The sequence below is a fragment of the Zootoca vivipara genome, chromosome 9, assembly GCF_963506605.1.
Source record: "Zootoca vivipara chromosome 9, rZooViv1.1, whole genome shotgun sequence".
Classification (NCBI taxonomy): domain Eukaryota; kingdom Metazoa; phylum Chordata; class Lepidosauria; order Squamata; family Lacertidae; genus Zootoca; species Zootoca vivipara.
Window position 1 is genome coordinate 6429283 of NC_083284.1, and position 27846 is coordinate 6457128.

Here is a 27846-nt window from a genome sequence, read left to right on the forward strand (position 1 = left end):
TTGACCCCCAAACACAATTCCTTCAATGTCTTCCGTTGGCCCTCCCTGCCTTTGGTTAGAGATCTGACTTACAGCAAGCTGGACATCTTAATGGAGGAGGACATTGAGACAGCGTTTCGAAAATAAAATAAATAAAAACAGAACGACGGCTCAAAGACAAAGCGCAAAACAACAGAAGCGTCGAAAGAACGAGAGCGCCACTAACCCCGAATCCCACTGGCCGCAAAAGGACGGGCAGCTGCAACGAGGCTGGAAATTAATACAGAGTGCAAGAGCCCTGACGGAGCAAGAAGGGGCTGTTGACTGACAAGCACATCTGCTTCAAACCAGGGTCATCGCTGTCTAAACAGACACAGGATTCAGTGTGTCTTCCATCAGCCTCTGATCAATCAGGAAATATATACCAAGTTGGGTACAGAGCCAGGCTCGAGGCCCTTAGGTCCAGCTGCCTTAGGGACCACCTAACCTTTCTATAGGGATGCGGGTGGCGCTGTGGTCTAAACCACTGAGTCTCTTGGGCTTGCCGATCAGAAGGTCGGCGGTTTGAATCCCCACGACGGGGTGAGCTCCCATCTCTCTGTCCCAGCTTCTGCCAACCTAGCAGTTCAAAAGCACAGCCAAAAGTGCAAGTAGATAAATAGTTACCGCTCCAGCGGGAAGCTAAACGGCATTTCCGTTCACTGGTTTCGGTGTTCTGTTGCACCAGAAGCGGCTTAGTCATGGTGGCCACATGACCTGGAAAAACTGCCTGTGCGGACAAACGCCGGCTCCCTTGGCCTGTAAAGAGGATGAGCGCCACAACCCCCGAGTCGTCTTGGACTGGACTTAACTGCCAGGGGTCCTTTACCTTTACTTTTTCTATCCTAGCTTAATCCCCAAGACCTCCTGTAGGATCGCCGCTGGTTGTCTGTGCTCCCCAAGCTGGTGAGGCTCATTTGACAGTGACATGAAGCACTCTTGCCCAGTGCAATGATCCCCCAACAGAGATTTCAGCAAAGCGCCCTCTAAAATATAGGAAGAGAGACTTGCTGGATCAGGCAAGCGGTCCACCTGCTCCAACATCCTGCAGTGGCCAACCAGCACTCTCCCCTCCTGCAGTTTCCAGAAACTGGGATTTAGGGGCATAATATACAGCAGGACATTCTATTATTAACCTGTGCACATTTTCTGAAAACCTTTTAGGCTTATGCAATCAATAAAAATTTCAGTTAGCTGGTGATCTGCAATATTAAATTGGTGTGTGTGTGTGTGCATTTGTGCAATTATAGCTGTTGTAAAATGATTTGATTTTTTAAAATGAAACTGCAGTACAGTTGTACCGTGGAAGTCGAACGGAATCTGTTCCGGAAGTCCGTTTGACTTCCAAAACGTTCGAAAACCAAATTGCGGCTTCTGATTGGCTGCAGGAATCAGAAGCCACGAAAGCCTCGTTGGACGTTCGGGTTCCAAAAGAACGTTTGCAAACCGGAACAATCACTTATAAATAAAACAAATACCACCATCCGAACAAAGGTCGCTTGCAAGCAATGAAAATATTGGCAATTGCTTACTCCTCATCTCCGTAACCTGCCCAGGGTAGGTAGCAAATGGATAAGCGAGGACTGGGTTTGCCACCCAATCCTTGCTGTTCTCGTTTTGTCATTTTTATGGGAGAAATAACGTCTGCAGCTTCAAGTCCAGCATCCTGCTCTTACGGTGACCAAACAGATGCCTGTGGGGGCAGTAATAATAATAATAATAATAATAATTTATTATTTATACCCCACCCATCTGGCTGGGCTTCCCCAGCCACTCTGGGCGGCTTACAACAGAAACATTAAAATACAATAATCTATTAAACATTAAAAGCTTCCCTAAACAGGGCTCACTTAAGATATCTCCTAAAAGTCTGGTAGCTGTTTTTCTCTTTGACATCTGATGGGAGGGCATTCCACAGGGTGGGTGCCACTACCGAGAAGGCCCTCTGCCTGGTTCCCTGTAACTTGGCTTCTCGCAACGAGGGAACCGCCAGAAGGCCCTTGGCACTGGACCTCAGTGTCCGGGCAGAATGATGGAGGTGGAGACGCTCCTTCAGGTACACTTGCCCCAGACTTTGGAGAGCTAAGTTGGCTGGGGGTCCCCGCCAGGGGCCTGCTAGACTTATGATGTTGTGCCAAGATTGCCCCCTGCCTCCCACCTGATGGGCAGAACGCCCTGCCTGTCTAAGTGTCTGTATGCACTACAAGGCTTTGATGGTAAAAAATCTGCAGCCATGTTACTGCATATTAGTGTGTAGTGTCAGACCAGGCAATGGCTTTTCCCACCCGCCCTCCAGCCTGAGAAACCTTCAGAATGGAGCTGCTGCCACGAGCGTTTAGACGCATGTGTCTTTTAATGAACTGGTGTAAGATTATGAGTCATGGGAGTGGGAAGACTGAGTGTACGATTTCGGCAATGCTTGGTTTATTTTTGGTTGCTGGCTTCCTAACATTGCTAATATTGCTTTGCATATTATGAATGATGCAGTACTTTGTGAATCTAGCAATATGAGCTTCCGCTGCAACTGTGCTCTTCAGCTTGTGATTATAGTAGTTTTGTAAATAGTGGTTTTGTTTTCTGAATCAGAATTGTAGAGTTGGAAGGAACCCTGAAAATCTGCAATGCAGGAATATGCGACTGCCCCATACAGGAATTGAACCTGCAACCTTGGCATTATCAGCCCCACGCTCTAACCAACTGAGCTACTGATGGCTTGTTTATTATTCCACGTGATTTATGTTGCATTTGTGATGCTCTATTATGTGATTGTAGTTTGTGAGCTGCTCTGCGATTTGTGTGAACGAAAAGCTAATTAATAATAATAAAAGATGATGATGATAGATAATAAATGAAATTAATCCAGATTAGGGGCTGCTGCTGATGTGGCATGTCTCAAGGACTGTGAGTCTGTCGGAGCAGGTCACCAGGTACGGTTGATTGCTAACTTTTGAGCTTCTCGTGTATAAACAGCTATGTAAAGGATATTGCAGTGGAGATGTTGCAAAATAAACTGGTTTAACCGAGCTCCCTTGCCCTCTTATGTAACCCGAACGGCTGCTTTTCTGTTTGAGTTTACAATTTTATTGCAACAACACTCCCATCTCTGGCCTCAGACAAGCTCTGCACGGGCCAGCCTGGGGGAAACTTAAGCAGAGCCCAACCACAACTCTTCTACAAAACTGGGGGGGGCAAAATTAATAATAATAATAATAATAATAATAATAATAATAATAATAATAATAATACTTTGTCCATCTGACTGGGTTGCCCCAGCCACTCTGGGCAGCTTCCAGCATATACAAAAACATAATAAAACATCAAACATTAAAACCTTCTCTATACAGGGCTGCCTGCAGTTGTCCTCTAAAAGTCAGATAGTTATTCATTTCCTTGAAATCTGATGGGGGGGGGTATTCCACAGGGCGGGTGCCACTACCGAGAAGGCCCTCCCCTGGTTCCCTGTAACTTCACTTCTTGCAGTGAGGAAACCGCCAGAAGGCGCTCAGAGGAGGACCTCGGTGTCTGGGCTGAACAATGGGGTTGGAGACGCTCCTTTAGAGGCTGTTTAGGTAACACCAAAATGCCTTAGGACCACAGGAAGCTGACAAGCCAAGCCATTGTCCCATCATTCCAACCCAATGCAACCTATGCCAGGAGTAACAAAAATGGCACCCTCCCTCCAAGATGCTAATGAACTATAATTTCCGTCAGCCTCAGGCAGCGTGACCAGTGGCCGGGGGTGATGGGAGCTAGTCGACAACATCTAGAGCAGTGGTCCCAATTGGTGGACATAACCCACCCAGGGGGTCCTCTACCATAGATATCAACATTTTCCAAAGTAGGGGCCCCATGGCTTGGCTTTTGAAAAATGGGTGGTCTGCAGTACTTAGTTGGGAACCACTGACCTAGAGGATACTGGCCTAGTCTGACTGTCAGCCGATCCCCACAGCCTTGGGACACAGGTGTTTGGCATCGCCTGCCAGAAGGATCAGGTAGCAGGAGATGCCAGGAATTGAACCCAGGACATGTCACCTGCAGAACGTGGAATGCACATTCTACATGTACATTCCGCTAAGCCACAGTCCATCCTATTTTTAACAAAGGAAGCTGCTGTGCCGGATATTTTAGAGGCCGTAATGACCATTAGACACGACTGACCCAGTTTCCAACTCCACATTTAAGCATTAAGATACATGACTAGAGGCAAGCAGACAAAGATTACGTTGCCTGTTTCCGAACTGATGCAAGATTTCCTCGCCTCTGCCAGTTCCCTTCCCCATATTTCCTTCTCCCTCAGGTTTGTTAACCTCCTTCTATGTAGTACTATTCAAAAGCGCAGTATAGGCTCACACAGTTGGTTGCATCTTCATACACATTCCATGCACATAGAAAGAGTGCCTGTCAGGGCTCTTTCTCCATGATGTGCTACTTTTCTGCATGCAATGTTTTTGCTTATATGGCAGAGAAGTCCAACATGCAAGCTCCTAACTGCAGCCTGAGTGGGTACAGCCCAAGCACAGGCTGGCCACCTCAGTGGCAACTAGGCTAAAGCCTCCTCTCATCTGCTCAGAAGATGATGTCTTGTCTCTCTTTGCTCTGCCCTCTTCATTCCTCTCTGTGTCCTGGGACACCAGGGGGAGGGAAGCTGGTCGCAGCAGCAGGAGGAGAGTCCCTGGCTTCATCTTCAGCAGCCTGACTCATCTCTGCCTCTTGACTCCCTGCCTCCTCTCCAGCCTCTGCTTCTGTCGCTATTTCTGGACTGCTGTCTGGCACAGCCTCTGCCTGCTCACTAAACCCTGTTGCCTCTTCTGACACCTTCTCTTCCCAGTCTGCTCCCTCTTCTCCCTCTGACCACTCATCGTCATCCCACCACCAATCCCTGGGCTCTGAGCCTTTTTCTGTTGGGGGGGGGGTCCCCACCACCACCATTCTTCTGCATCCAGCCAGTCCATAACAGTAGATCAGCCTCATGCGACCTGCTGCCCTCCAGGTATTTTGGGACTCCAATTCTCACCAGCCCAAGCCAACAAAACTGTGCCTGCCATGGCTAATGAGAGTTGCAGTCCCAAACATCAAGAAAGCACCAGGTTGGCCACAAGGCTGAAGCTAAGGGAGCTTCTCTATACAGTCGTACCTTGGAAGTCGAACGGAATCTGTTCCAAAAGTCTGTTCGATTTCCAAAACGTTCGAAAGCCAAATTGCAGCAGGAAGCCCCATTGGACATTCGGGTTCCAAAAGAAGGTTTGCAAACCAGAACAATCACTTCCGGGTTTGCGGTGTGCGGGAGCCAAAACATCAGAGTTCAGGGCGTTGAGGACCCAAGGTACGACTGTACCATGAACTAGATCTGATGAACCACATCCAAGGGAGGCCGGGATTGCAGTTCTTTGAAAAGGAGGTGCCCGTGCCAGATGGCAAGTGACATTTGAAATTTGAGGGAGTCCCATAAGCGGTTTGTGATAAGGGTTGGGCGTCTACCGCTTCAGAAAGGGGGAAATTTAGAGCCAAGAATTCGACTGGGCACACCTGGAAGAAACTCCTTTGGAGGCTGGCCAATAAGCACAGGCACGGCTCAGCCATAAATAGAACAATGAATGGTTTTTATTATTATTATTATTATTATTATTATTATTATTATTATTATTATTATTATCATGGCATCGAGTAGAAAGAATGGGAGGCAAGATAAAACAGAATTTACTTATGTCGGAGAGCAAGCTGCGAAATCTTGGAACCGGAGAAGGGTTTGTTGACACACTAGGCCTCAATGAAATGCGCGGCAGTTTCTAAAACCTTCGCCAACAGATAATGCGGTCTTTATCACCCGCATAACTTATTATGTACATAAGAGCAGAAAATAGAATTCAGTGCACTAGTTATGTGGAGAAGGCAGCTAGAGAATAGGGTCTTCCCCTTCTTCCATAAAACTGGAACTCATGGACGTCCAATGAAGCTGAAGATTCAGGAGAGGCAAAAGACTTCCTCCAAAACACTTCCTCCCAAAAGTGTGCAGAGGCTCTCCAAAAACTCCCCCCCCCTCTCATAACACTAGAACTGGTGGAGATCCCATTAAGATCTAGTACAAAGAAAAGAAATGACTTATTCATACAGCCAAACTATGGGACTTGCTCCTGCGGAAGGCAGCCAGGCTCACCAACCAAGATGGCTTTAAAAGAGGATTAGACATTCTGGGAAATGGCTTAGACTTTGGCCCATCAAACCAGTCCCATCTACTCAGGTAAGGGCACCCCAAAGTTTCAGAAAGTGGGATTTTTACCCAAGATCTCAAGGTCTGAACATGCATTGTGTCCAAGGTGTGCGCCAAGCCGCCAACTACAAGGTGAGGTCCCTCCGAGATGCTTCTGTTGTTAGCAGAGAGAGGCCGGGCAATTTCACAGCAGTTGGGCCATTTGCGTCCATGACTTACCTGGCAAAAAACAGACCGGTCATCTATCCCAGATCCCAGCTGTGTGTTCCAAGCAGCAACCACACCTGCTTCGTTTATATTTTATGTTTACTCGCAGGGATAATTAGAGGTGGATTTGCTCACGGTATTGGAAACCAAGATACCCACCCTCATCGCCTTTGCAACCAAAGGGACCGTAGCTGGTTAGAGGGGCAGGTTCCCAGATTGGATCCATCAAGATTTCACTCACTCAGACACAGTTTTGCAAACTCTTTTGAGTGAAGTTGTCTGCCATAACCCCCACCCACGGCACCTATCTCAGCCCCCGGAGAGCACTGGTGCAAGTCTGACTCTTGAACGCTGTTTGAGGGAGCTTAGGGGGCTTTCCTTGGATTTATTTCAGCTGATTCTGGCCAGGCGCAGAGATCCATTCTGTTGGATTCCTTGTCCCGAGATGAACTCCCACATGTTAGATAACCAGCGACCCACAGCCAAAGGCCTGGCCTAGCACTTCGAAGAACTGTTATTAATATAAACAAGAGAGCCTTGTTGCATCTTAAACACTAACCAGTTTCTTGTGGCATAAGATTTCACGGACATTATATTAATACAGTGGTGCCTCGCTTAACGAATGCCCTGCTTAACGAAATTTCCGCTTAACGAAAGGTTTTACGAAAAATTCGTCTAGCGAATCGCGGTTTCCCATAGGAATGCATTGAAATTCAATTAATGCGTTGCTATGGGCAAAAAAAATTCAAAAAAAATTCAATGCATTCCTATGGGATTCGCTAGACGAATTTTTCGTTATAAGAAAAGACCCGTGGAACGAATTAAATTCGTATAGTGAGGCACCACTGTATGTGAAACGTAATTTGCTGTGCTTCTTTAAACCTGGGGCTCTCCAGTCCAAAAGATCTCTGCCTCCCACCCAGAAGCATCTTTGTTGCTCTTCACATCGCAGAGATGCCTTCTTGTTCCCAGGCCCTGTTTCAGCGAAATCCCCCCCCCCCGGGTCCCTTAGCATCTACTCGATCCTCTTCCTACTTGATTCCCCGACCACCAGCACCTCTGCCACTGTCCTCACTTTACAGCCACCGGCCCATCTTCCATCTCTAGGTCTTGCCCATTTCATTTGTGTCTGCTTTTAAGATTTCTGTGGCTGGCGCTGTTCCCTTTCATCTGGGATATTGGTGAACATTCCATGACATCACAGAAGCTCAAGCCGACATACCGGTAGCAGCGCTGGGAGCCTAGGAATCCGCCTTATACAAAGCCAGAACAATGGTCTGTATAGCTCGGAGCAGGATCTCTCCCAGCCCTGCCTGGAGATGCTGGGATTTGAACCCGGGACTCTCTGCATGCGTAGCTGAGTCACAAGAGGCCAGAGTTTGAGCCTATTCTTTATAAGACAGGGGTGGGGAACCTGTGACTCTCTAGGTCAGCATTTCCCAAACTTGGGTCTCCAGCTGTTTTGGACTACAGTTCCCATCATCCCTGAACACTGGTCCTGCTAGCTAGGGATGGTGGGAGTTGTAGTCCAAAAACAGCTGGATAACCAAATTTGGCCCTGCTCTAGTTGTTGTTGGATTACCAACTCCCCTCAGCCTTGGGCAGGGGTGATGGTAGTTGCAGTCCCACAACATTTGTATGGCCATAGGATCTCTACCCCTTGCTGTAATCCAGTGGTTCTCCAAGGGTGTGGCACGCCACACTGGTGGGGCAGGAGAGGATGGCAAGCGTGGCAGGAAGATTCAAGGTCAATCAAAGAGACATTTAGACATTTCAGTGTAGTAACAAAATATTTTTATTTATTTATTTGCATTATATGGGTAGGCACCTTTTCAAAATGAGAGCAAGAGCATCAAAGGATACCAAGGACAATATTGTTGGGAACAGGGATTTTCAATTCCGACAAACATGAAAGATCAGAAATGAGCAGATTTTGTTTGTCTCAAATTAGACCTAGCATAAGTCTAATTTGACCTATATTGATCTAGGTAAAGGTAAAGGTAAAGGGACCCCTGACCATTAGGTCCAGTCGTGACCGACTCTGGGGTTGCGCGCTCATCTCACATTATTGGCCGAGGGAGCCGGCGTATAGCTTCCAGGTCATGTGGCCAGCATGACAAAGCCGCTTCTGGCAAACCAGAGCAGCGCACGGACATGCCGTTTACCTTCCTGCTGTAGCGGTTCCTATTTATCTACTTGCATTTTGACGTGCTTTCGAACTGCTAGGTTGGCAGAAGCTGGGACCAAGCAACGGGAGCTCACCCCGTCACAGGGATTCGAACCGCCGACCTTCTGATCAGCAAGCCCTAGGCTTTAACCCACAGCGCCACCTGGGTCCTAATTATTGATCTAATTAGACCCAATACAGAGGTTACCTGGCAAAAGCAAGCTCACACCTCTCACTGTGTTTTCTATACATACCTAAGGTACGTATGTAAGAGGCTCATTTATAATTATATTTTGGGAGTAAGTCATGTTCTTTTTTTAGCTGCATTGTTTTGTACCATAATAATTAATAATAATAATAATTTATTATTTATACCCCCGCCCATCCGGCTGGGTTTCCCCAACCACTCTGGGTGGCTTCCAACAAAAGATTAAAAATACATTAAAACGTCAAGTCATTAAAAACTTCCCTAAACAGGGTTGCCTTCCGGGCTGCCCCATGATCATATCACAAAGCAGTTGTGTTCCATGTTAGAAACCAAGCACGGCTAGAAGTTGCTTCTTTTGGTTTTCTGACATATTTCTTATCAACAAAAACTTTGATGTGGTGCAAGCACATTTTGATTCTGATAGTGTGGGCAAGGGCTAAAGGCCAAGACTGAAAAGTTTGAGAACCACTGCCTTAAGGCATTATGTAACTAGAAAAATGAACCTTTCAGATTAGCCAACGGCCAGGCTAAACCTGATATGTTTTTAACTGCATGGTTTCTATTTATCAGTGCTTCATCTGTAGCTAGCAAACCTTCAGCTTTTACATGCAGGGAGATTTGATGAACTAATCTGAGACCATCTTCGTTTCCACTCCTTGTTTCTGTCTTCGCAATGTACATCTTAGTTTATGGAACAAATTGCAAGAGAGCTGCAATTGCTTTGCTACCATTGTTACTCTTTATTGTACCGTTTAGATTGTTCAAAACTCAATAAAATAACATTTCTAAACCCTCTCCCCTGAGGTTTAGGCCAACATTGCCTTCCAACTTCTCTTTCAAGATTTCTGTGCACATTCTGCCAAGCAGCTGATTTTCTATAAAGTGCGCTCTCCTTCCTCTGCGTCGCTGAAGAGAAAGGGTTAACTTTTATATATGACAGTATGGCTTTTATAACAACAGCACCTGCTGCAGAATCTTTTTGTCAACAAAGAAGAGAGATAAAGCCAAGCTGGTTCATTTGTGTGAATTTTATCATGTACCTACTTTTAATATACCCTCCAACCGGATACGAGTTCCATTTACTGCTGTCAATACTTTGCCAAGAGTGGGAAGCAGATCAATGGACTGCGTGAATCAATGCGCCACTTCCCTTCCAATATGTACCTTTCACATGGGATCCGCAGATGCTGAGGACAAGGAGCAGCTGGAAGCACACCTGGAAAGTCCTCCAGCAAAAGGACTTCCATTCGAAAGGACTGGCAATGAGGCTGCTTTTGATCCCTGCACTTCACACTCCTCCGATCATGAGGAAGTTGCAAATACAGCTTTGTACGTAAGCTGAGTCCATTTCCCACTGAGAAAAGAATACTGGAGAGAAATGGTGTTTTCAGGATGCAGTCAAACCGCGGTTGTCAAACATAATCCGTTCCGGAAGCCCATTCGGCTTCCGAAAGGTTCGACAACTGAGACGCGGCTTCCAACTGGCTGCAGGAGCTTCCTGCCCTCAAATGGAAGCTGCGTTGGATGTTCGGCTTCTGAAAAACGTTCAAAAACAGGAACACTTGCTTCCAGGTTTTCGGGAGCCGAAATGTTTCAAAACGGAGGCATTTGGGAACCGAGGTTTGACTGTTTATTTCCAACTTGCACATGGCAGGACAGTCTCAAACTAAGCCATGCTCTTCCAAACCCGCATTCCCTGGACGTCCGCATTCCCATCTCAGCAACATCTATGCTGGCTTGGTCATGCACACAGAATGGAAGATGTCAGGATTCCCAAGGATATGGGGAGCTGGCTTCAGGCACCAGCTCTGCGTTACAAAGATGTCTACAAACGGGATGTGAAGTCTGGCAACATCAACCCATTGCAAATGACCGCAGTGCCAGGAGGCAGATAGTCAGGTCAGGCATCCACAGCAGTGACCAGAGAAGGAACGAGCACTTGGAGGAGCATAGAGAGAAGAAACGTCACGGTGTATCTGCAGCAGCATAACCGGACGCCTTCTTCTGCCCCAGCTGCAACGAAACATGCCTCTCTGCAGCCACAGCAGGCTCTGCAAGTTCCAACCGTTTGACTTCACCCCCAAAGGTAAAAACATATAAAGATTTTAAGAAATTGTGGGAAATGATTGTTGTTAAAAAAATTGAAGTTATGATATTGAGATGTACAGGACTTGATGGACTGTTTGAACGAAAGACTTTGTTCCGATATACGAGACTGAATTCCAGGCCAAGACCAGCCAAGATGAAGAAGGTTTTAAAATTGGATTGTTAAGTATATAAGGTTTTATGGATGTGTATAAACAAGTATATTATAATGGAACCAAGAGGGGGAGTGGAGGGAAGTCGAGCAAAATTTATGGTTTAATTTGGTTATGGTTTCCCCCTTTTTTACATTGTTGTTTTTGGGGAAACAATAAATTGTTTTATATATACATAAAAGACTTCACCCCCAAAGACGCACTCCTGCATTGTCTCCCGAGACAGACGGATGTTAACAACAAGCTGAGAAGTCAAAAGCAGGTAAACATACAGTACAGTGCTTACCTACTAAGGCGACCATTTGCACAAACGCAACAGGAAACTTCCACCTCCTTCCATCGAAGACCCTAATTTCCACATGGGCAGCCATGTTACTCCGCTACAGGAAAAACAATAAAGATTCCCATAACACCCTTAAACATTGTTGGTCTCCAAACTCCCATCGGCCACACCCAGCATGGCCAGTGGTCAAGACGGTGGGAGCCAAAGTCTGAATGATCTGAAAGGCCCCACCCTTAAGCTGCGAGACAATAGTTTGTTGCCAATGCTCACAAACTTTCCCTCCAGTCTGCGCACAAGCAGACGGGGTCTTTGTGACGGCTAACAGCTGCCAGTCACCAACGTCTAATACCGGTAATACAGTGGTACCTTGGTACTCAAACAACTTGGAACCCAAACACTGCAAACCCGGAAATAAGTGTTCTGGTTTGCAAACTTTTTCCAGAAGCCGAATGTGCTCCGTTTTGAGTGTTACACTGAGGTCTGTCTGGTTTTGCTATTTATTTTGCGTTTTCATTTTTGCAGCTCTTTTTGGGGTTTTTTGTGTGTGACTGTGACTGTGTGGAACCCAGTTCAGCTACCAACGGATTGATTGTGTGACTGCAGTACATTGTTTATTGCTTTCATCTTATGGATCAATGGTCTTGTTAGAGAGTAAAATTCATGTTAATAATGGCTGTTTTTAAAAGTCTGGAACGGATTAATCCATTTTGCATTACTTGCTATGGGAAGGCGCGCCTTGGTTTTGGAACGGACTTCTGGAACGGATTAAGTTTGAGAACCAAGGTATCACTGTACAAGAAACCTATCTAGCTATCAGACACTGGGAGATTGTAGGATGGGAGAGGGCTGAGGTCGTGCTTGCTGGTTCCCTACAAGCTGGCCACTGCGAGAACAGGGCGCTGGATTAGATGGGGCACTGGCCCACCTGTGACTTCGCTGCCTGGTGTTACATCAGCGCACAGCAAATGTTAACCCGATCTGCTGATTTGCGCCCGAGCCACCAACATAATCCAAAACACACAAAGAATGTGGACAGAGCAAGGTGTCAAATGCGAGGCAAACCTCAGGCAACTTCACCCCGCCACTAAACCAAAGCGTGACCTTTGCTGGTGTAAAATCAGACATGTATTATGACGTCTCTTCATAAGGGTTGTGACTGCGTGAGCGAGGAGAGGAAGCAGCAAAAGAAGCCATCTAAGCGCCAGTTCCGGAATTGATCCCAAAGTCCTGCAAGCAATCTGAGATACAAGGGAATGGATGGAAGTGATGGATCAACGGACCAGTACTTGAAAGAGTTACAGAAGCCACGTGGAGGAGCTTTTTAAGAAAGCACTGCAGATAAATCAACACACAATGGCCACGTGTCAACTTTCCTGCCAGAACAGGTTTGGCAAAAGGAAGTAAAAACCAGGGAACCATCTGCTCCTTTTCCCTCTCCCATCATGTTTACAATTATATTACCTTATTAGTATCAATATATTAATATTAGGCAGATGCCTTCTCTGTTCTGTTCGATGCCTGCCAAAAGCTTTTTACTGTTGTTGTTTAAGCAACTTAAATATTATTTATGGACATTTTTTTAAAAAAAATCTAATCATTTTATCTTCATTTTGAAATTTTATTTTTACAATTTTATTTGTTTTTAAAGTCCACCTGCTCCGCTGTTTTAAATATCTGTTTCACAGCATTTTATGCAAACTGCTTGGAGATATTTTGTCGGTTAAGCAGCAGGTGCATTTTGCACAAAAATAAAATTAATAATGCACATGGGGGAAGCTGCCATATAGGGAATCAAATGAGTGATCTGTCTAGTCCAGGATTGCCTGGGAAGGGCCGTAGCTCAGTGGAAGACCTCCTGCCTTGCAAGCCGAAGGTCTCAGGTTCAATCCCCGTCGTCTCTGGGTAAGGGCTGGGAGAGAGACCACTTTCTGAAATCCTGCAGAGTCATTGACTTGATGGAACGCACCTTTGTATGTGCCCAATGCCAGGTGAGAGGACCAGTTCTCAAGATGCGATGACAAACAGCAAGTGCAATTGCTTCCGAGAGGAGGACAACAATGGAAAATTGTGCTTTATTTAAGTACAGTGGTACCTTGGTTTAAGAACAGCTTGGTTTATGAACAACTTGGATTAAGAACGCTGCAAACCCGGAAGTAGGTGTATTGGTTTGTGAACTTTGCCTTGGAAGCAGAACAAGTTGAGTGTAAATTGAGTCCCCTGCTGCTATGGGAAAGCACGCCTTGGTTTAAGAACGCTTTGGTTTAAGAACAGACTTCTGGAATGGATTAAGTCTGTAAACCAAGGTACCACTGTAGAAATCTCCGTGGCACCATATCCGTTATGGCGAGTTGCCCATGCCATATTTGCTTTTAAAAAACACCTATGGTTACTTGCATGCTGGCATGTGTGCCAATTCCACTGCAATACTAGAAAGAAGAAATTTCTTTGGCACTTTTGAGATTGTTAAAGCAGCGCTAGGAGACATGGCCAGTGGAGTTTGTGCCTACTCCAGCAAAGGATGATGCCTTATGAAGAATCAGACCACTGCAGCCATCCAACTTAGTTTTGTCTTCACTAACAGCCAGCAGCTCTAGGGTTTCGCGTGAGATTGAACACTGGAATTTCTGCATGCTTCCTAGTACTGAGTTACAGTTCTTCCCCAGCACATTTCCTTGGAAGCAAGCCACACAGAGGCCAATGAAAATTACCACGTTCGTGGGCTAAGGTGCACAGTCTAAGATTTCCATAACCCAGGTGTGTTGGGGTTTTCACAGAGCTGAGTCGGCGTCCGAATACGCAATATATATATCACTCACAGCAAAGGGGTAGCAAATTCTTGTATACACAAAGGAAACGAGACACCGAACACCTCTTGCATTCCAAAACAAGGTCTCGGAGCACGTTTTAGAACTTTGCTTTCAGTTGTGCAAGGATGCTTGCAGCCTTAGTTAATCTTTAATACACGTTTGAACCGGTGATGCAAGTTGTCAAGGAATCACTTGTACAACGGCAGGGAAGCCTTTGTTTGCTTCAGTCATGTCGCAGAAAAAGAGCAAGTCGTGATGGTATTCACATTAAGCCTAAAGCAGCAATGGCGTGGTCCATGAAAGGGATGAGTGGAATTTCCCATGGCTCCCTGAAGGTCCAAAGGGCCAAGACACTGTGTTGCATCCTTTAGGACCGTGGGTGGGGGACATGCAGTGTTCCAGATGTTGTTGCGCTACAGCTCCCATTATCCCTTATCACCAACCATGCTGATGGGAGCTACAATCCAGCAACTTCTGGAAGAACACCGGCTCCCCTCCCCACCACTCCTTAGGGGACAGAATGGAGGCTACCTATTTCTTCTAGATCTAGACGCTAGTACAAAGCATAGTAATGCAAAGTGTGTGCATTGAGGGCATAGTGTTAGAAACTCAGATATATAAGCTAGGTGCTCAATGGCTCCTTAAACCAGGGTTACAGTCACCAAAACGGAATGTCCACTTGCCATTCTTCAACCAGGAGGCTCAGAAGTTGTACTTTTCAATATGATCTTTTGGTTCCTGAAATCCATTCTGATTGTGCAGATAAAACATCACAGACAGAATTCTACAGGGTGTGTTGCTAGTGCATGAAAACGGTCAAGATCCAAGGATCCCCAGGCATGCGCCTCCAGATGGTGGACCAGGAATCTTCACTTGGTCACAAGTGGGCGATAGTCAGGTGCAAAATGCGCCTGGCTCCTGGTGAATTTCGAACGCTGGTTGGGAGGGAATAGTTGTAGCCCTTTGAATTCATGAACCAAAGGCTGCAGCAGAACAGAGTCATTTCCATATACCCTCTAAAACAGGCATGTCAAACTTGCGGCCCTCCAGATGTTTTGGACTACAATTCCCATCTTCCCCAACCACTGGTCCTGCTAGCTAGGGATCATGGGAGTTGTAGGCCAAAACATCTGGAGGGCCGCAAGTTTGACATGCCTGCTCTAAAAGCACCCAAGCTAGAGCCATTTCTAATCAGCCCTGGACCTCCAACGACCTGGAATCTAACCCATCTTTACACTGCAGGCTGCAGGTCAGGGGGAAATGTATTTACTGTATGTCTGAATGGCTCCCCTATCCTCATTCACAGCATGCCAGGCAGAAGGCTAGGCTAGAACGCTTCTCCCTGACACTTAGTTTTCTATGTGCAGGGAGTATATATGTATTTTAATGGAACAGAATGCTCCCACACTCCCACAGTCCAGGAACACTTCTGCCATGTGATCTTCTGTTTGTGTAGATTATAGCAGCTGAAATTAAACACATGTCCAGTAATCAGACGGCTGAAAAGGAAGGCAAGCTCGGCTTTCGTAGCCTTCAACTCCGAGGGAGGATTCCCCGCAACCGAACATTCCTAATTTATTAGCCATCGTCATGCAGACTGCAGAGTGCCAAGAGCAGAAGAGGCCCAGGAAAGAGCCTGTCAGCTGCTGTGTCTGGCAGGGAAATAAATGCAAGCGGGAGAGACATTGGACGTGCAACCATTGCCGTAGGGACAGAGCTGCACAAATGTGACCTGGAAGAATATCCCTTTCCAAGGCCAGATATGGACATCAAGCATCGCTTGAGCAGCGGCTGGGCTTCCGGATCTTAGGCAAATAACCAAAGTGGTACCTGCAGTGAAAAGCCATGCACAACTCCAGACAGGAGTTCTGTACACAATCACTGCTGCATTCCCCCAAACCACATGCTTTGCCACCTGCCATGTGGACGGCACATTGGCGCAAAGAAAGTCGTTTGGATGTTCTTACAAAGCCCGCAGGTGGAAAAGGCAACCCAACAGAGCAATTAATGTTCCAATTACACAGGAAAGGTCTCACTCCTGATTCTGTTGTGTCGTGGGAGGATGAGCCCCATGTGAAAGGCTGTTAGATCTTCGACCCCGGTTCTTCTATGCCAAGGGTCAGAGTGAATCGTAGAACTGGAAGGGACCCTGAGGGCCATCTAGTCTAACCCCCCTTGCAAAGCAGGAATAAGCAGCTGTCCCATGCGGGGATCGAACCTGCAACCTTGGCATTATCAGCACCACACTCTAACCAACGATATCCGGACTCTCTAATCTGGCAGAACTTAAAATGCAAGCTGTTCCTCCCAATTTGTCTTGAGACATTCCAGTATTTTGCTGCACTGATGTGGTCTTCTGGTTCCCAATGCAAATATTAAGCAAATAGCTCTGTTTAAATCCATTTGTAGAGCCAAGCACGTGGAACTCTTTGCTTCTCTACAGCCTTACCTTTTTCAACAATCCAAGTTTCCTTTAGATCAGAACAACCATGTTCGTGATAATGTCTAACATCTGTAGAGTGTGTTCAAGGTGTTCAATGGATTTCACATGCATCATCTAGTTGTGATGCTTCACCATCCCTGTCAGGTAAGCTAGCATTATTTATTTATATGACTATTTGTAAACCACCTTCCACCTTTGAGTCACAGAGCAGTGTACTGTACAAAAATATTGTCTCCCATTTTCCAGATGGGGGAGACTGAGGCAGAGAGAGCACGGCTCTCTTAAGACCACCAAGTAAGTTCACGGCAGAGAGGAGAGAAGCATCAGCTCAGCCTCTTAGCCCCTATGCCACACCAGCTCTCCAGAACCTCTCAGTTCCACAGAAGTCTACCACAAAAACAACCAACGATTCACACAAACCGTTATAAAAACAAAAAACCGCCCCAGAGTCTGACTGGTGTTTGAAAATTAACTCACCGCTCTGTTAAAACAGCTACACATCTACTCCACGTACTATGTATTAATGTTTAATTTCACCAAAACATCTAGTCTCAAATTAACACCGTGTGGCTACATGCAGAGAAGACAGCTGTCATCAAAGAGGAAAAGGAAGAGAGGTCTCAGGCTGTAACACTGAGCGTTTTTGCACAGCTCCCCCAGAGAAAACCACAAGCCTGTTTTGTTGTTGTTAGAATGACGTTATTTCTTAAAAAGCTGGATATTTCCAGCAATGTACACCTACTGTACTTCAAGAGAGGAGAAGAGAACTTGCAGAAGTGCAGAGGCACACAGGCAACTTAGCAAAAAGGGGGAGTCTGTGGGAATCGCAGACACTCAAAACAAGGATAAGAAGACAGCAGGGGAAGCAAACACTGCATTTCGAAGGAGTCCTGCAAGCAAGCAGAGCCACTAAGCCAGCTTTCCGTGTTGCTAAGCACGTTGCAGGCGCGATCAGGAACTACAGATGAAAAGGGGAAGGCCGGAGGAGAGAAGCAATATGCAATCGAAATGCATTGCCAAAGTTTCTTTAGAAATACACACACATGCACACAGGAAATCTTTGGCATCTCCTGTGATATTTGCAAAAGGGAGTGGTGGAGGCCCAGCATCAGGGGGCCAGAGAACTGCATTGGCTCCTCAAGCTATCAAAACCAGCTGCTCTGCAAACACCCGGGGGTAAATTTCCAACGCTGGCTGAGCCCTGCAGATGTGGATTCCCTGCCACCCTTGGCGTTTAACCATGCAAACATCTGGAGAGCACCACTTTGGCAATCTCTGCTTTCTGGTGCTTACTCCCCCCCCCACTTCTGCCCGCCCGCTACTCGCCACAACCTAAGCACTGTGCTTTCAGACTCTCTCCTACTCAGCGTTAGGAATTTCCTGTGCTTTGCTGGCTCACTCTATAATCAAAGGCTATTTTGCAAAGGAGGGGAGTCGCTGAGAATCGCTGCAACTTCCTCTCCAGACATATAAAAGACGCTCTCATAATCTTGTCTGATCTCTGCCTTTAAACAAGCCAGGGAACTCGCCCTCCTGTTTCTCCTCCTGTCAACTTTTGAAAGACGGGAGGCTGGGTGGTTCGCATTTAAAAGAGGAGCTGGAAACAGCTAAAAGTGCAAGCACATCCACAGATATGTGGGCCTGTGCTCAGCACAGAGGAAGACCCATCCCAGATCCGGGAGGGGGGGGAGATGGGATCCACGCAGCCACTCAGTGGTGCCCATGCTATTTGGCATATCCCAGCTCAATACAGACTAGCAGAGAGACTGGGCATTGCAACCTTGTGAGGCCAGCCAAACAAAACAGCAACAACTGAATTAGAAACTGGGGCAGTGCCTTGGAGACCTGGCCTTTCCCCCACAGCCCTTTCGGGACGGACATTAATATATATATCCACCACAACGACGCTGTTGGAATCTCCCCTAAGGGATGCCACATTATTTCCAAACGCACCTGGCAAGGCTTTCTCGGCTCCACAGAACAACACCCCACAGCAGCCTCGAACTGCCGCGCACGTGTCAAATAACCCCTTAGGGAATAACACACCCCACAACCTGACAGGAAAGGAACCCACAGGGACGGCCACCTCCCAGTTCCCAGGAACAACCCAGACATCACCTGGAGAACGCCAGCATCACATGCTTCCGCAGAAGGGATGCCACTACAGGGTTGTGCAGAATGGCTGTCCTGTTTCTGGAGGGGGATGGCAAGCCCCACAGCTGCTCTGGAGGAGATATGCCTCCTCAGCCCCACAGAAGCCCTGGGAATGGACTCCTCCAAGTCTAGCTATGCCCCCCACCTTAGCCCCATACAAAGAATGAAAAGAGCGCAGTTTCAGGGAGCATATGAGGTCAGGGCCCCCTATCCCACCCCACCCCCCAAGTTCCAGATACCCGCCCGCCCCAGACAAATGTCTTCCCTACATCTCACAGCCCCACAGATGAGACAAGATTCCTTCCCCACGGCTCTACAGCGACATATGCACTACCCTACAGACTGCCCCGTCGCATCTTCTCACGGCCCTATAGAGGGGATCCCCGACGTACCCCAAGACCCATCTACCCCCTCCTCATCGCCCCTAGGGAAGGCCATCTTCACAGAGCCCTCCGGCCCATCTCAGCCCCCATAAGAAGACAAAGCTGAGCAGGGAGCGTGCAGAGAGGACCGCCCCGCCTCTCTGGAGAAACGCCACCCCACTCGGACGCCCCACAGAGACCCACAAGGACAGACCACCCACCTCTCTCCCATCCAGTGGCCGGAGCCAAACGCATCCCAGACGGATGCTCTTTTCCTTGGGGAACTGGGGCTAAAGAGGGGAGAGAGAAAGGACAGGCGGGTGCCCCCCACCTCCTCCCTTCCTAGTCTCTCCCCTCGACCCCAATAATCCCCTATAGATGCTGCCACTGGGAAGCAGAAAGACAGCGCAGATAGCAACCCTCCTCCCAACGCGCACCTTCCCTCTCTTTGTTGTAAGTCACAGACAGGACTGCCGTGCCCCTGTGCAGCCTAGCAGCCAGGCAGGGGCAGAGAGAAATACCTAAGAGAACCCCCATTTTTTTATTTTTTTATTGCACGAGATGCTGAAAGCTGCAAAAGCCCATTTTTTGCATGGAAGGCTGGAGACCTTAAGGAGAAAGACCCAGACACCTCATTTTTGCATGGCAGGCTGGAAACGATCCCGACCCACACACCCCACCCCAGCCTGAATGGAGAAGAGGGGTGAATGGGGGGGCGCAATGCACACGCAGGACTAGCTACTCACCCAGAGGAGATGAGTCTGCTCTGCTCCGAACGTTGGCAGCCGCTTCACAGGCACAGGCGCCGCTCAATGCCAGGCGGGATGGAACGCAGGCACACAACAGCGGGAAAGGGACCCGGATGCTGCAACACTCCGCCCCGCGCGCGTCTCCCTTCACCCCCCGCCCCGCCCCGCCCCGTTTTTCAGGCCCCGCCCATAGACTTTGCCCGTCGAAGGGCAAGGAAAAAGCGCCCCGTGGCGCAGCTTCCCGCTCCGTAGTGCGCAGGCGCAATTTGGCTTGACGCAGGGAGACAGTGAGAACTCAATATAATATATATAATATTCTTAATCACAGCTAATATAATATACGTAATTGTAATAAATGATAATAAAAAACATAACTACAGATATTAAGAATAGCATAAAACAATGCAAACAGCAAATTATTAGTCTCACAGTGGTGCAGCATTCTAGTTACAGGTAGGTAGCCTTGTTGGTCTGAGTTGAAGCAAAATAAAAAAATTCCTTCAGTAGCACCTTAAAGACCAACTAAGTTTTTATTTTGGTATGAGCTTTCATGTGCATGCACACTTCGTCAGATACACTGAAACAGAGTCCACCAAACCCTTATGTATATTCAGAGGGTGGGGTGATGGGAATGGGTGATGGGCTGATGGGAGTGGTAAACCTGTAGATGGCTGTTAACAACTGTTGATGACTGCAATTGGTCGGGGGGGGGGAACAAGGGCTGAGGCGCTAAAGAAAGCTTGATCATGCATAATGAGATAAGAATCCTATGTCTTTGTTCATCCCAGGTGGTTCCATGGTTTTAAGCTTGGTAATGAGTTCCAATTCTCAAAGAGTGTGGCTGGAACAGGAAAGAAAGCATTTTATAATCCAGCATACTTTACTGCTATTGTGTGTTTAGGGGGGTGAGGGTGGCAGCAGGCCCCCGTCATGGTGGGAAGAGCAGCCTTTCTAAGACAGAGATTGTGGAAACAGCTAGAGGCAGTGAGGCTTATGGAATTGCTTCACGCAGTTTAAATGTCCCCAGCAGGATAGTGAAAATGAAATAAATCAAAGCCAGTTTCACCATCTTTTCCTGGTGCCACACAGTGGTGGTTGCATGGGGCAGTCACCCTGGGCTCAGTTTTATTGGGGTGTGTGTGTGTGCCAGACCCTCGAAGTGTCCCTAATTTCCAGGGACAGTCCCTGATTTAGAGAAGCCATCCCAGTTTCTGATTTGATCCTGGAATGTCCTGTGTTTCCTTTGTTGTTGTTTAGTCGTTTAGTCGTGTCCGACTCTTTGTGACCCCATGGACCATAGCATGCCAGGCACTCCTGTCTTGCACTGCCTCCCGCAGTTTGGTCAAACTTATGTTCGTAACTTTGAGAACACTGTCCAACCATCTCGTCCTCTGTCGTCCCCTTCTCCTAGTGCCCTCAATCTTTCCCAACATCAGGGTCTTTTCCAGGGAGTCTTCTCTTCTCATGAGGTGGCCAAAGTATTGGAGCCTCAGCTTTAGGATCTGTCCTTCCAGTGAGCACTCAGGGCTGATTTACTTCAGAATGGAGTTTTCTTAGGATGTCCCTATTTTCACCAGAGAAATGTCTGAGGGTATGGAGTTATCCAACCCCCGAGCCATCTGAAGGCAATCCTGTCTAGGGAAGAGGTTTTTTTAAAAAATGTTTAATGTTTTATTATATTTTTATATATGTTGGAAGCTGCCCAGAGTGTTGGGACAACCCAATAAGAGGTGCGGGGTAAAGGTAAAGGGACCCCTGACCGTTTACTGGCCGAGGGAGCTGGCATGTGGCCAGCATGACAAAGCCGCTTCTGGCAACCAGAGCAGCACATGGAAACGCCGTTTACCTTCACGCCGGAGCGGTACCTATTTATCTACTTGCACTTTGACGTGCTTTCAAACTGCTAGGTTGGCAGGATCTGGGACCGAGCAACAGGAGCTCACCCCGCCGCGGAGATTCGAACCGCTGACCTTCTAATCAGCAAGCCCTAGGCTCTGTGGTATAGACCACAGCGCTACCCGCGTCCCATGTGTGGGGTATAAATAGTAAAATTATCATTATGGAATGGGATGTCCCTATTTTCATTGGAGAAATGTTGGAGGGTATGGACTGCATTTTGCTCCTCCTTGCACCTCCCAGGCAGCTCCTATGAAGTTGCAATAATTTCATTTTTCTGAGTTAGATCGTTGGTGTAAAACTTCAGCCAATGTGTGTGCGTGTGTGTGTGTGTGTGTGAGGGGGAGAGAGAGAGAGAGAGAGAGGGAGAGAGATTACTCTCCCCAAGCCACACCCCTCACTAAGCCACGCCTCTCACCACCCTTCCTCCCATCTCCACATCCCTGTACCTTTGCCTTGTTTGAAGGTGGGTCCTCAAAGTGTCCTAATGCTTCTTGGCTGCCTGGATGGGGGATGATGAAAGGTGTGTGTGTCTCAGACGCCTCTGACAAAAGTCAGAAACATTTCCGTTTTTGCATGGGTGGAGTTAGACATGCACCCATCACTATCGCCTCTGCTCTTTCTCTCTCTTTGGAAATCATTTTTATTTGATTTTTCCAATACAAAGTTATAAAAAGCCAAATATATATCCATATACAGAGATTTCTCCGAATCTCAGGACTTCTGCCCTCCATGGAGTCCCATTTTAAACATTTAAAATGGCATCTTCTTCCAAACTCTTAACTTTTGTATCAATCCATATTGTCCATGGTAATTTTTATACTACAAGTAGAATCAGAATCCTGCCAATGTTTCCATCCGCTTACAATGGTCTCTTAGATAACTCATACGTTTTACCCATTCTTTTGTAAAAAAAATTTGTCTTCTTGGTTCCTGAGTTTTCCAGTCAGTTTTGCCATCTCTAGGCCTGAATTTCCCCCAAAAAACTTAGTGAGGAATTTTGCTGCTGCTTTCACGCTCCCAGATCCAAGCCGAAAGTTCTGCAGCAAATGTCGCTTCAAGATATTTGCTCTGTGGACTCCTGGCTTTACGCATCGTGATGTGTGTTGGCTTCCAGAGGTAGTTCAAGGTAGGCTGGCTTGTGTGAGCGAATAGTGTTGCATCACAGACTTGAACTCCACACCTGCCAACTCTCGTAATTTATGCAAGCCATTGCATAATGGCAGAAGCCCATGTCTGCTCTTCAAACCAAACCTTTCTAGTCATCTTCTGCAACACCCGAGGGCTGGATCCAGGGTTCTGGAGGTCAAAGGCAGTGATTCATTGGGTAGAGCTTTGGGGAATGAAGAACTAAATGAAGAACATCTTTGGAAACACCCAAAAGGTAAGCCCAGGTCCACAATTGGTGGAAACATTTGCTTTTTTTAAAAAAAAGTTTTTATTTATACTTTTCAAGTTTATACATTTCATTAGTTTTACAATCAATCTAACATTTCAAAATTTGACTTCCTTCCCCCCCTTTTTCTGCAGTTCCTTAAACTTATTTTTTAAAAAATGTCTTCTGCATACACAAATTCATTTCCCTTGCTCATTTAATTATCTACTGTAAATATATATACTCTTGTGAAACTGCAGGTTATTACAATAACCTCGCTAATGTTTTTATCTGTTTACAATTTATCTGTAAATATTCAATAAACCATTTCCATCCTTTTATAAAAAGGTTGTTATCTTGGTTTCTTATTCTTCCAGTAAGTTTCGCCATTTCTGCATATTCCATTAGTTTTTGTATCCATTTTTCCTTTACTGGGACTTCTGCTTCTTTCCACTTTGGGGCAAGTAGAATTCTTGCTGCTATAGTAGCATACATAAATAAATTTCCATACAATTTAGGTAGCTCTGTCCCTATAATTCCAATCTCCCTTTAGTGAAGAAGTGGAGAAGCTTTTTTTCTGTTGAGGGTTACATGTCTTAAGGGGTGATCTGCAGTGGGTGGGGCCAGAGCCAAGAATGGGTGGGGCAAGCTGCTGGATGAGGAAGAGATTGCAGAGGGCTCCACCTCCTTCTTCTATTGCTCTATATTTTCCAGCATTCCTTACATTCCCCCTTCTTTCTCTCTTGTTTGCTCCCAGTTCTGCATGAAATTCAGTTGAGGGCCACAAGGAGCTCACATCTGATTTAGGACATGTGAGCTTTCAGCTGTAGACATATAGGTACGGTAATAAAATTACAGAACCACAGAACTGTAGTTGGAAGGGACCTGTAGGCAGCGGTGGAGCAAGCCGATCAGGCGCCTCGGGTGGCACACATGCCCTGCGCCCAGGAGCAGGGCCAGCTGCCCGCGGGGCGGGGTGATCTGGGGCAGGACGCTCTGTGGGGCCTCCGAGGAGTCTGCCTGCCTCCTCCCACTCAGCCACCCTACAGCTGAGGGGGAGGCGGCGGGTGGACCGTTTGGGGCAGCGCGGAGCCTGCTGGTGCCCAAGCCACCGCGTCACTCCCAGGAGGGATGCGTGGCTCGGGCACGCTGCAGGCCCCACGGTGAGTGCTGCCCGGCATTTTGTCACCCCCCCAGTGTGACACCCGGGGCGGCCCACCTCACCGCACCCCCTTCCTCCGCCCCTGCCTGCAGGTGGGAAATCTTTTGCCCAACGTGGTGGCTCCTGGTGGCATAAGGAGTGAGACAAGCTATATACAATACATAAATACATAAAATACATGTGCAACACTGGATTTATATAACTGAGTGGATATTGGCTCCGTTTTGCAGCCGAGGATTTACAAAATTGTAGAATCATAGAGCTGGAAGGGTTTCCCCATGGTCATCTAGTTTGACCCTCTGCCAATCCAGGAAACCCACTACAATCATACCTTGGAAGTCGAACGGAATCCGTTCCGGAAGTCCGTTCGACTTCCAAAGTGTTTGAAATCCAAAGCGCGGCTTCTGATTGGCTGCAGGAAGCTCCTGCAGCCAATTGGAAACCACAGAAACCCCACTGGATGTTCGGCTTCCAAAAGAGTGTTTGAAAACCGAAACAGTCATTTCCTGGTTTCGATCGTTCAGGAGTCAAAATGTTCAAGAACTAGGCTGTTCGAAAACCAAGGTACAACTGTACTATAGTATCCCTTTTAGGAATATTGAGAGCTGTTCGGCAGTGGAACAGATTCCCCCAGGAAGCAGTGGACTCTCCTTCCTTGGAGGTTTTTAAGCAGAGGTTGGGTGGCCATCAGCTATGGATGCTTCAGTTGAGATTCCTGCATTAGATGACCCTTGGGGGTCCTTTACAACGCTGCAATTCTATTATTCTACGAGGGGCAGCAGCAAGCGAGTTTAAAAACAAACACATCCCCAGCTCGAGCCTGGGACTTTCTTCATGCAAAGCAATTGCTGTAGCTCTGAGTTATGGCCCTACCTGCAACTCCAGGGAACCCAGGAAAAATGTGGCCCAACCCTGTTCTCAGACATCATTTGACAGGGATATGGGCAGCAGTTACCATCGCTGTCACAGATCCAGGGTAGCATTCTGCTGCCAAAGGTTTTGCAAGCCCTTCTTAGAGGTGTGCATAATCAGCACCTGGGTTTGCCGTGTAATTCTCAGCCTTTCAGCCACCATCATTTTAATCCGGGATGACGGGAAAGCCCTCCGTGCCAGGAAAATAAAACCCCGTGCACTGTTGTGTAATAAGCGACTGGGAGAGCTCGCAAATTCTGCCTGAGATTTTGACACAGGTAAGCTGACGGCACTTGGCCTAAGCCCAGGGAATCAGCAGGATTTTGGTCGAGCACCGTTCTTAAGGGTTCAGCTTAACTGGTCTCTGTGAATGATGCAAGCAGCTTTCCCCTTATTGCTGTATTTTGTAAAGGGGATTTTCTGGCCGGAGGGACGTGTGAGCCAAACAGCCAGACAGCCTGTCCTAATGAGAACCTTATTACTCCTGTGGGAATCCCCTGCCCAGAAAAGAGAGGGTTTTCCCAAAGGCTATTTTCATGAACAGCCGTCTGGGGTCAATTCCTGCAGTAGCTCGACTCTGGATACTTCCCAATGTGGATGGTTTGGGGTGGGGTGGTGGGAACCTCTTTTTTTATCCTGGGGGCCACACCTTCCTAGGCCAACTTCCAGGGGCGACATCCCAGCGGCGGGCAGAATCAGAAGCAAAAGTGGGCAGAGCAAGAAATGTTAATTTAATCATACACCCCTCTCTGCTGTCAGGAGAGTAAAGGTCAAGGTAAAGGGACCACTGACCGTTGGGTCCAGTCGCGGATGCAGTGCTCATCTCACTTTACTGGCCGAGGGAGCCGGCGTACAGCTTCCGGGTCATGTGGCCAGCATGACTAAGCCGCTTCTGGTGAACCAGAGCAGCACACAGAAACGCCGTTTACCTTCCCGCCAGAGCGGTCCCTATTTATCTACTTGCACTTGGATGTGCTTTTGAACTGCTAGGTGGGCAGAAGCTGGGACCGAGCAACGGGAGCTCACTGTCGCAGGGATTTGAACCACAGACCTTCTGATCAGCAAGCCCTAGGCTCAGTGGTTTAACCCACAGCGCCACTGTGCTGGCAGTAAATCACACCATGCAAGTTGGGGTTAACGCTTTATGAGAAAAAATGCAACCTGCACAGACTCCTAGCTGTTCCGCATCCAGTATTTCCCAGCTTCTGCATTTCTGAACTATGTCCCTCTGCAAACCACTGTTCCAAATCTATACTGTCCTCCTGCTCCCGGGAAGATGCAGGTGCACGAGCAGGGGGAGGGGGAAGGGGAGGCTCCCACCATTACTCCTCAGTGCAGCCATCCTCAGCACGGTCCCGAACAACAAAGCACCTTCTGCAGTGCTCTGTGAGACCGGACAGTCAGTTTGATGTTGGGTCTCACAGAACGCATTCCAATGGACTTTCCATGGCCCAACACCTGGACAGAGGACCAACATGTCCTATCCTTCAGGAGGAAGCAAAGCTGCGCCAGCTGATATTCCCTACTCTGCACCCTTACTCGAAGTGCATGGAGTGGGGGCTTTGGTTCTGATGGTATAGCCCAAACCAGGGCCGGCTCGCCCATTGGCTCTAGTGGCGCGGGGTGCCAGGGCGCCTGGGCGCTGAAGGGGTGCTGAGGGGCACCCCAGCAAGTGGGGGAGCTACGCGGCGGCCTCACTTTTCCCTGCTCCTGCACCCCACGCCACTCAGGGCTCAGGGGAGAGCAGGGAGGTAAGCGAGCGGAGCAGGGGCACTAGAACCCTGTTCCGCTCTGCAGCGCCAGGGTCCTCCCTCACCCCGGTGCTGCGTTTCATTGGTAGAGGCGATGCCACATGGCAGCAGCTCTACCAATGAAAACGCAGCGCCAGGGTCATCCCTGTTGGCGGGAAGGCTCGGATGCCTTCCTGCAGTCTGGGGCTCTCCCCGCTGGCTCCATGGCGCTCCGCTGCCGGCGGGAGGGCTCCGGCCCCAGAAAAGGGAAGCTTGCCATCGGGGAGTGGCTGCCCGTGGGGGGCTTCTGCGAGGAGTGCAGAGACATGGCAGCCTCCCTCACACCCGCTCCGCTCGCTTCCCTCAGCCCCCCACCACCACGTTGGGGTGGTTTCTGCCCAGCTCCTTGCCCCCTTGGCCCCAAGAAACCGCCACCCCGGGCCGCTGCAGAGAGGCTGACGAGCGCTCCCGAGCCCCGTCTTCTACGCCCGTTTTCCACGCCCAGGCCCCTTGCCATCTGCCGGCCCCCCATGGACTGCGGGGATGGTCAGGGCCTGCTCTAGGGGTAGGCTGGGTGGCGCGGGGCGCCAGGGCGCCGGGTCGACAGGGGGCGCTGCACGGCAAAGCCGCGTGGAAACCACGCTGTGCGCTGTGCCTGCCCACCAGCCGCAGGAAGAAACGGGGCGGGGCGGGGGCGGCGGAGTGATCCGCGCACCATGGCGCCCGGGCGCCCAACCCGCTTAAGACGGCCCTGGTGCTGGTGCTGGTGGGACAGACGCGGAGGGAGCTTTTGGAACTGAGGCGGCGGTGGCGGTGCTTGTGAGGGATGCCTGAGAGACTTCATTGAGGCGGAGGCCGCCGGTCCTCCTCAAGTTTGGCTTAAGTTGTTTTTTGGGGGGTGGGGAGC

The 27846-nt window shown here is 48.3% G+C and overlaps 1 protein-coding gene and 1 non-coding gene across 7 annotated transcripts in view; both read right to left on the bottom strand.

The window, feature by feature from the left end:
* Positions 1-19969, bottom strand: part of RNF24 (ring finger protein 24) — a 68236-nt gene extending 48267 nt beyond the window's left edge. Inside the window, exons 1-2 of one of the 6 annotated variants that reach the window (XM_035103054.2) lie at positions 19862-19963; positions 11353-11446 (exon numbers count right to left, since the gene is read on the bottom strand). Coding sequence is in view for 1 of the 6 variants with exons in the window: in XM_035103050.2 (XP_034958941.1) it covers positions 73-104 (32 nt within the window). In the remaining 5 variants the exon portion in view is untranslated. Of the gene's footprint in view, positions 1-72; positions 18962-19861 lie in introns of those variants that run through there. The other 5 variants (XM_035103052.2, XM_035103049.2, XM_035103053.2 and 2 more) reach the window with 5 other exon arrangements.
* On the bottom strand, positions 2657-2731 carry TRNAI-GAU (transfer RNA isoleucine (anticodon GAU)). Its single transcript has one exon. It is a non-coding gene; the product is annotated as a tRNA-Ile (tRNA).
* Positions 19970-27846: the final 7877 nt, after the last annotated feature.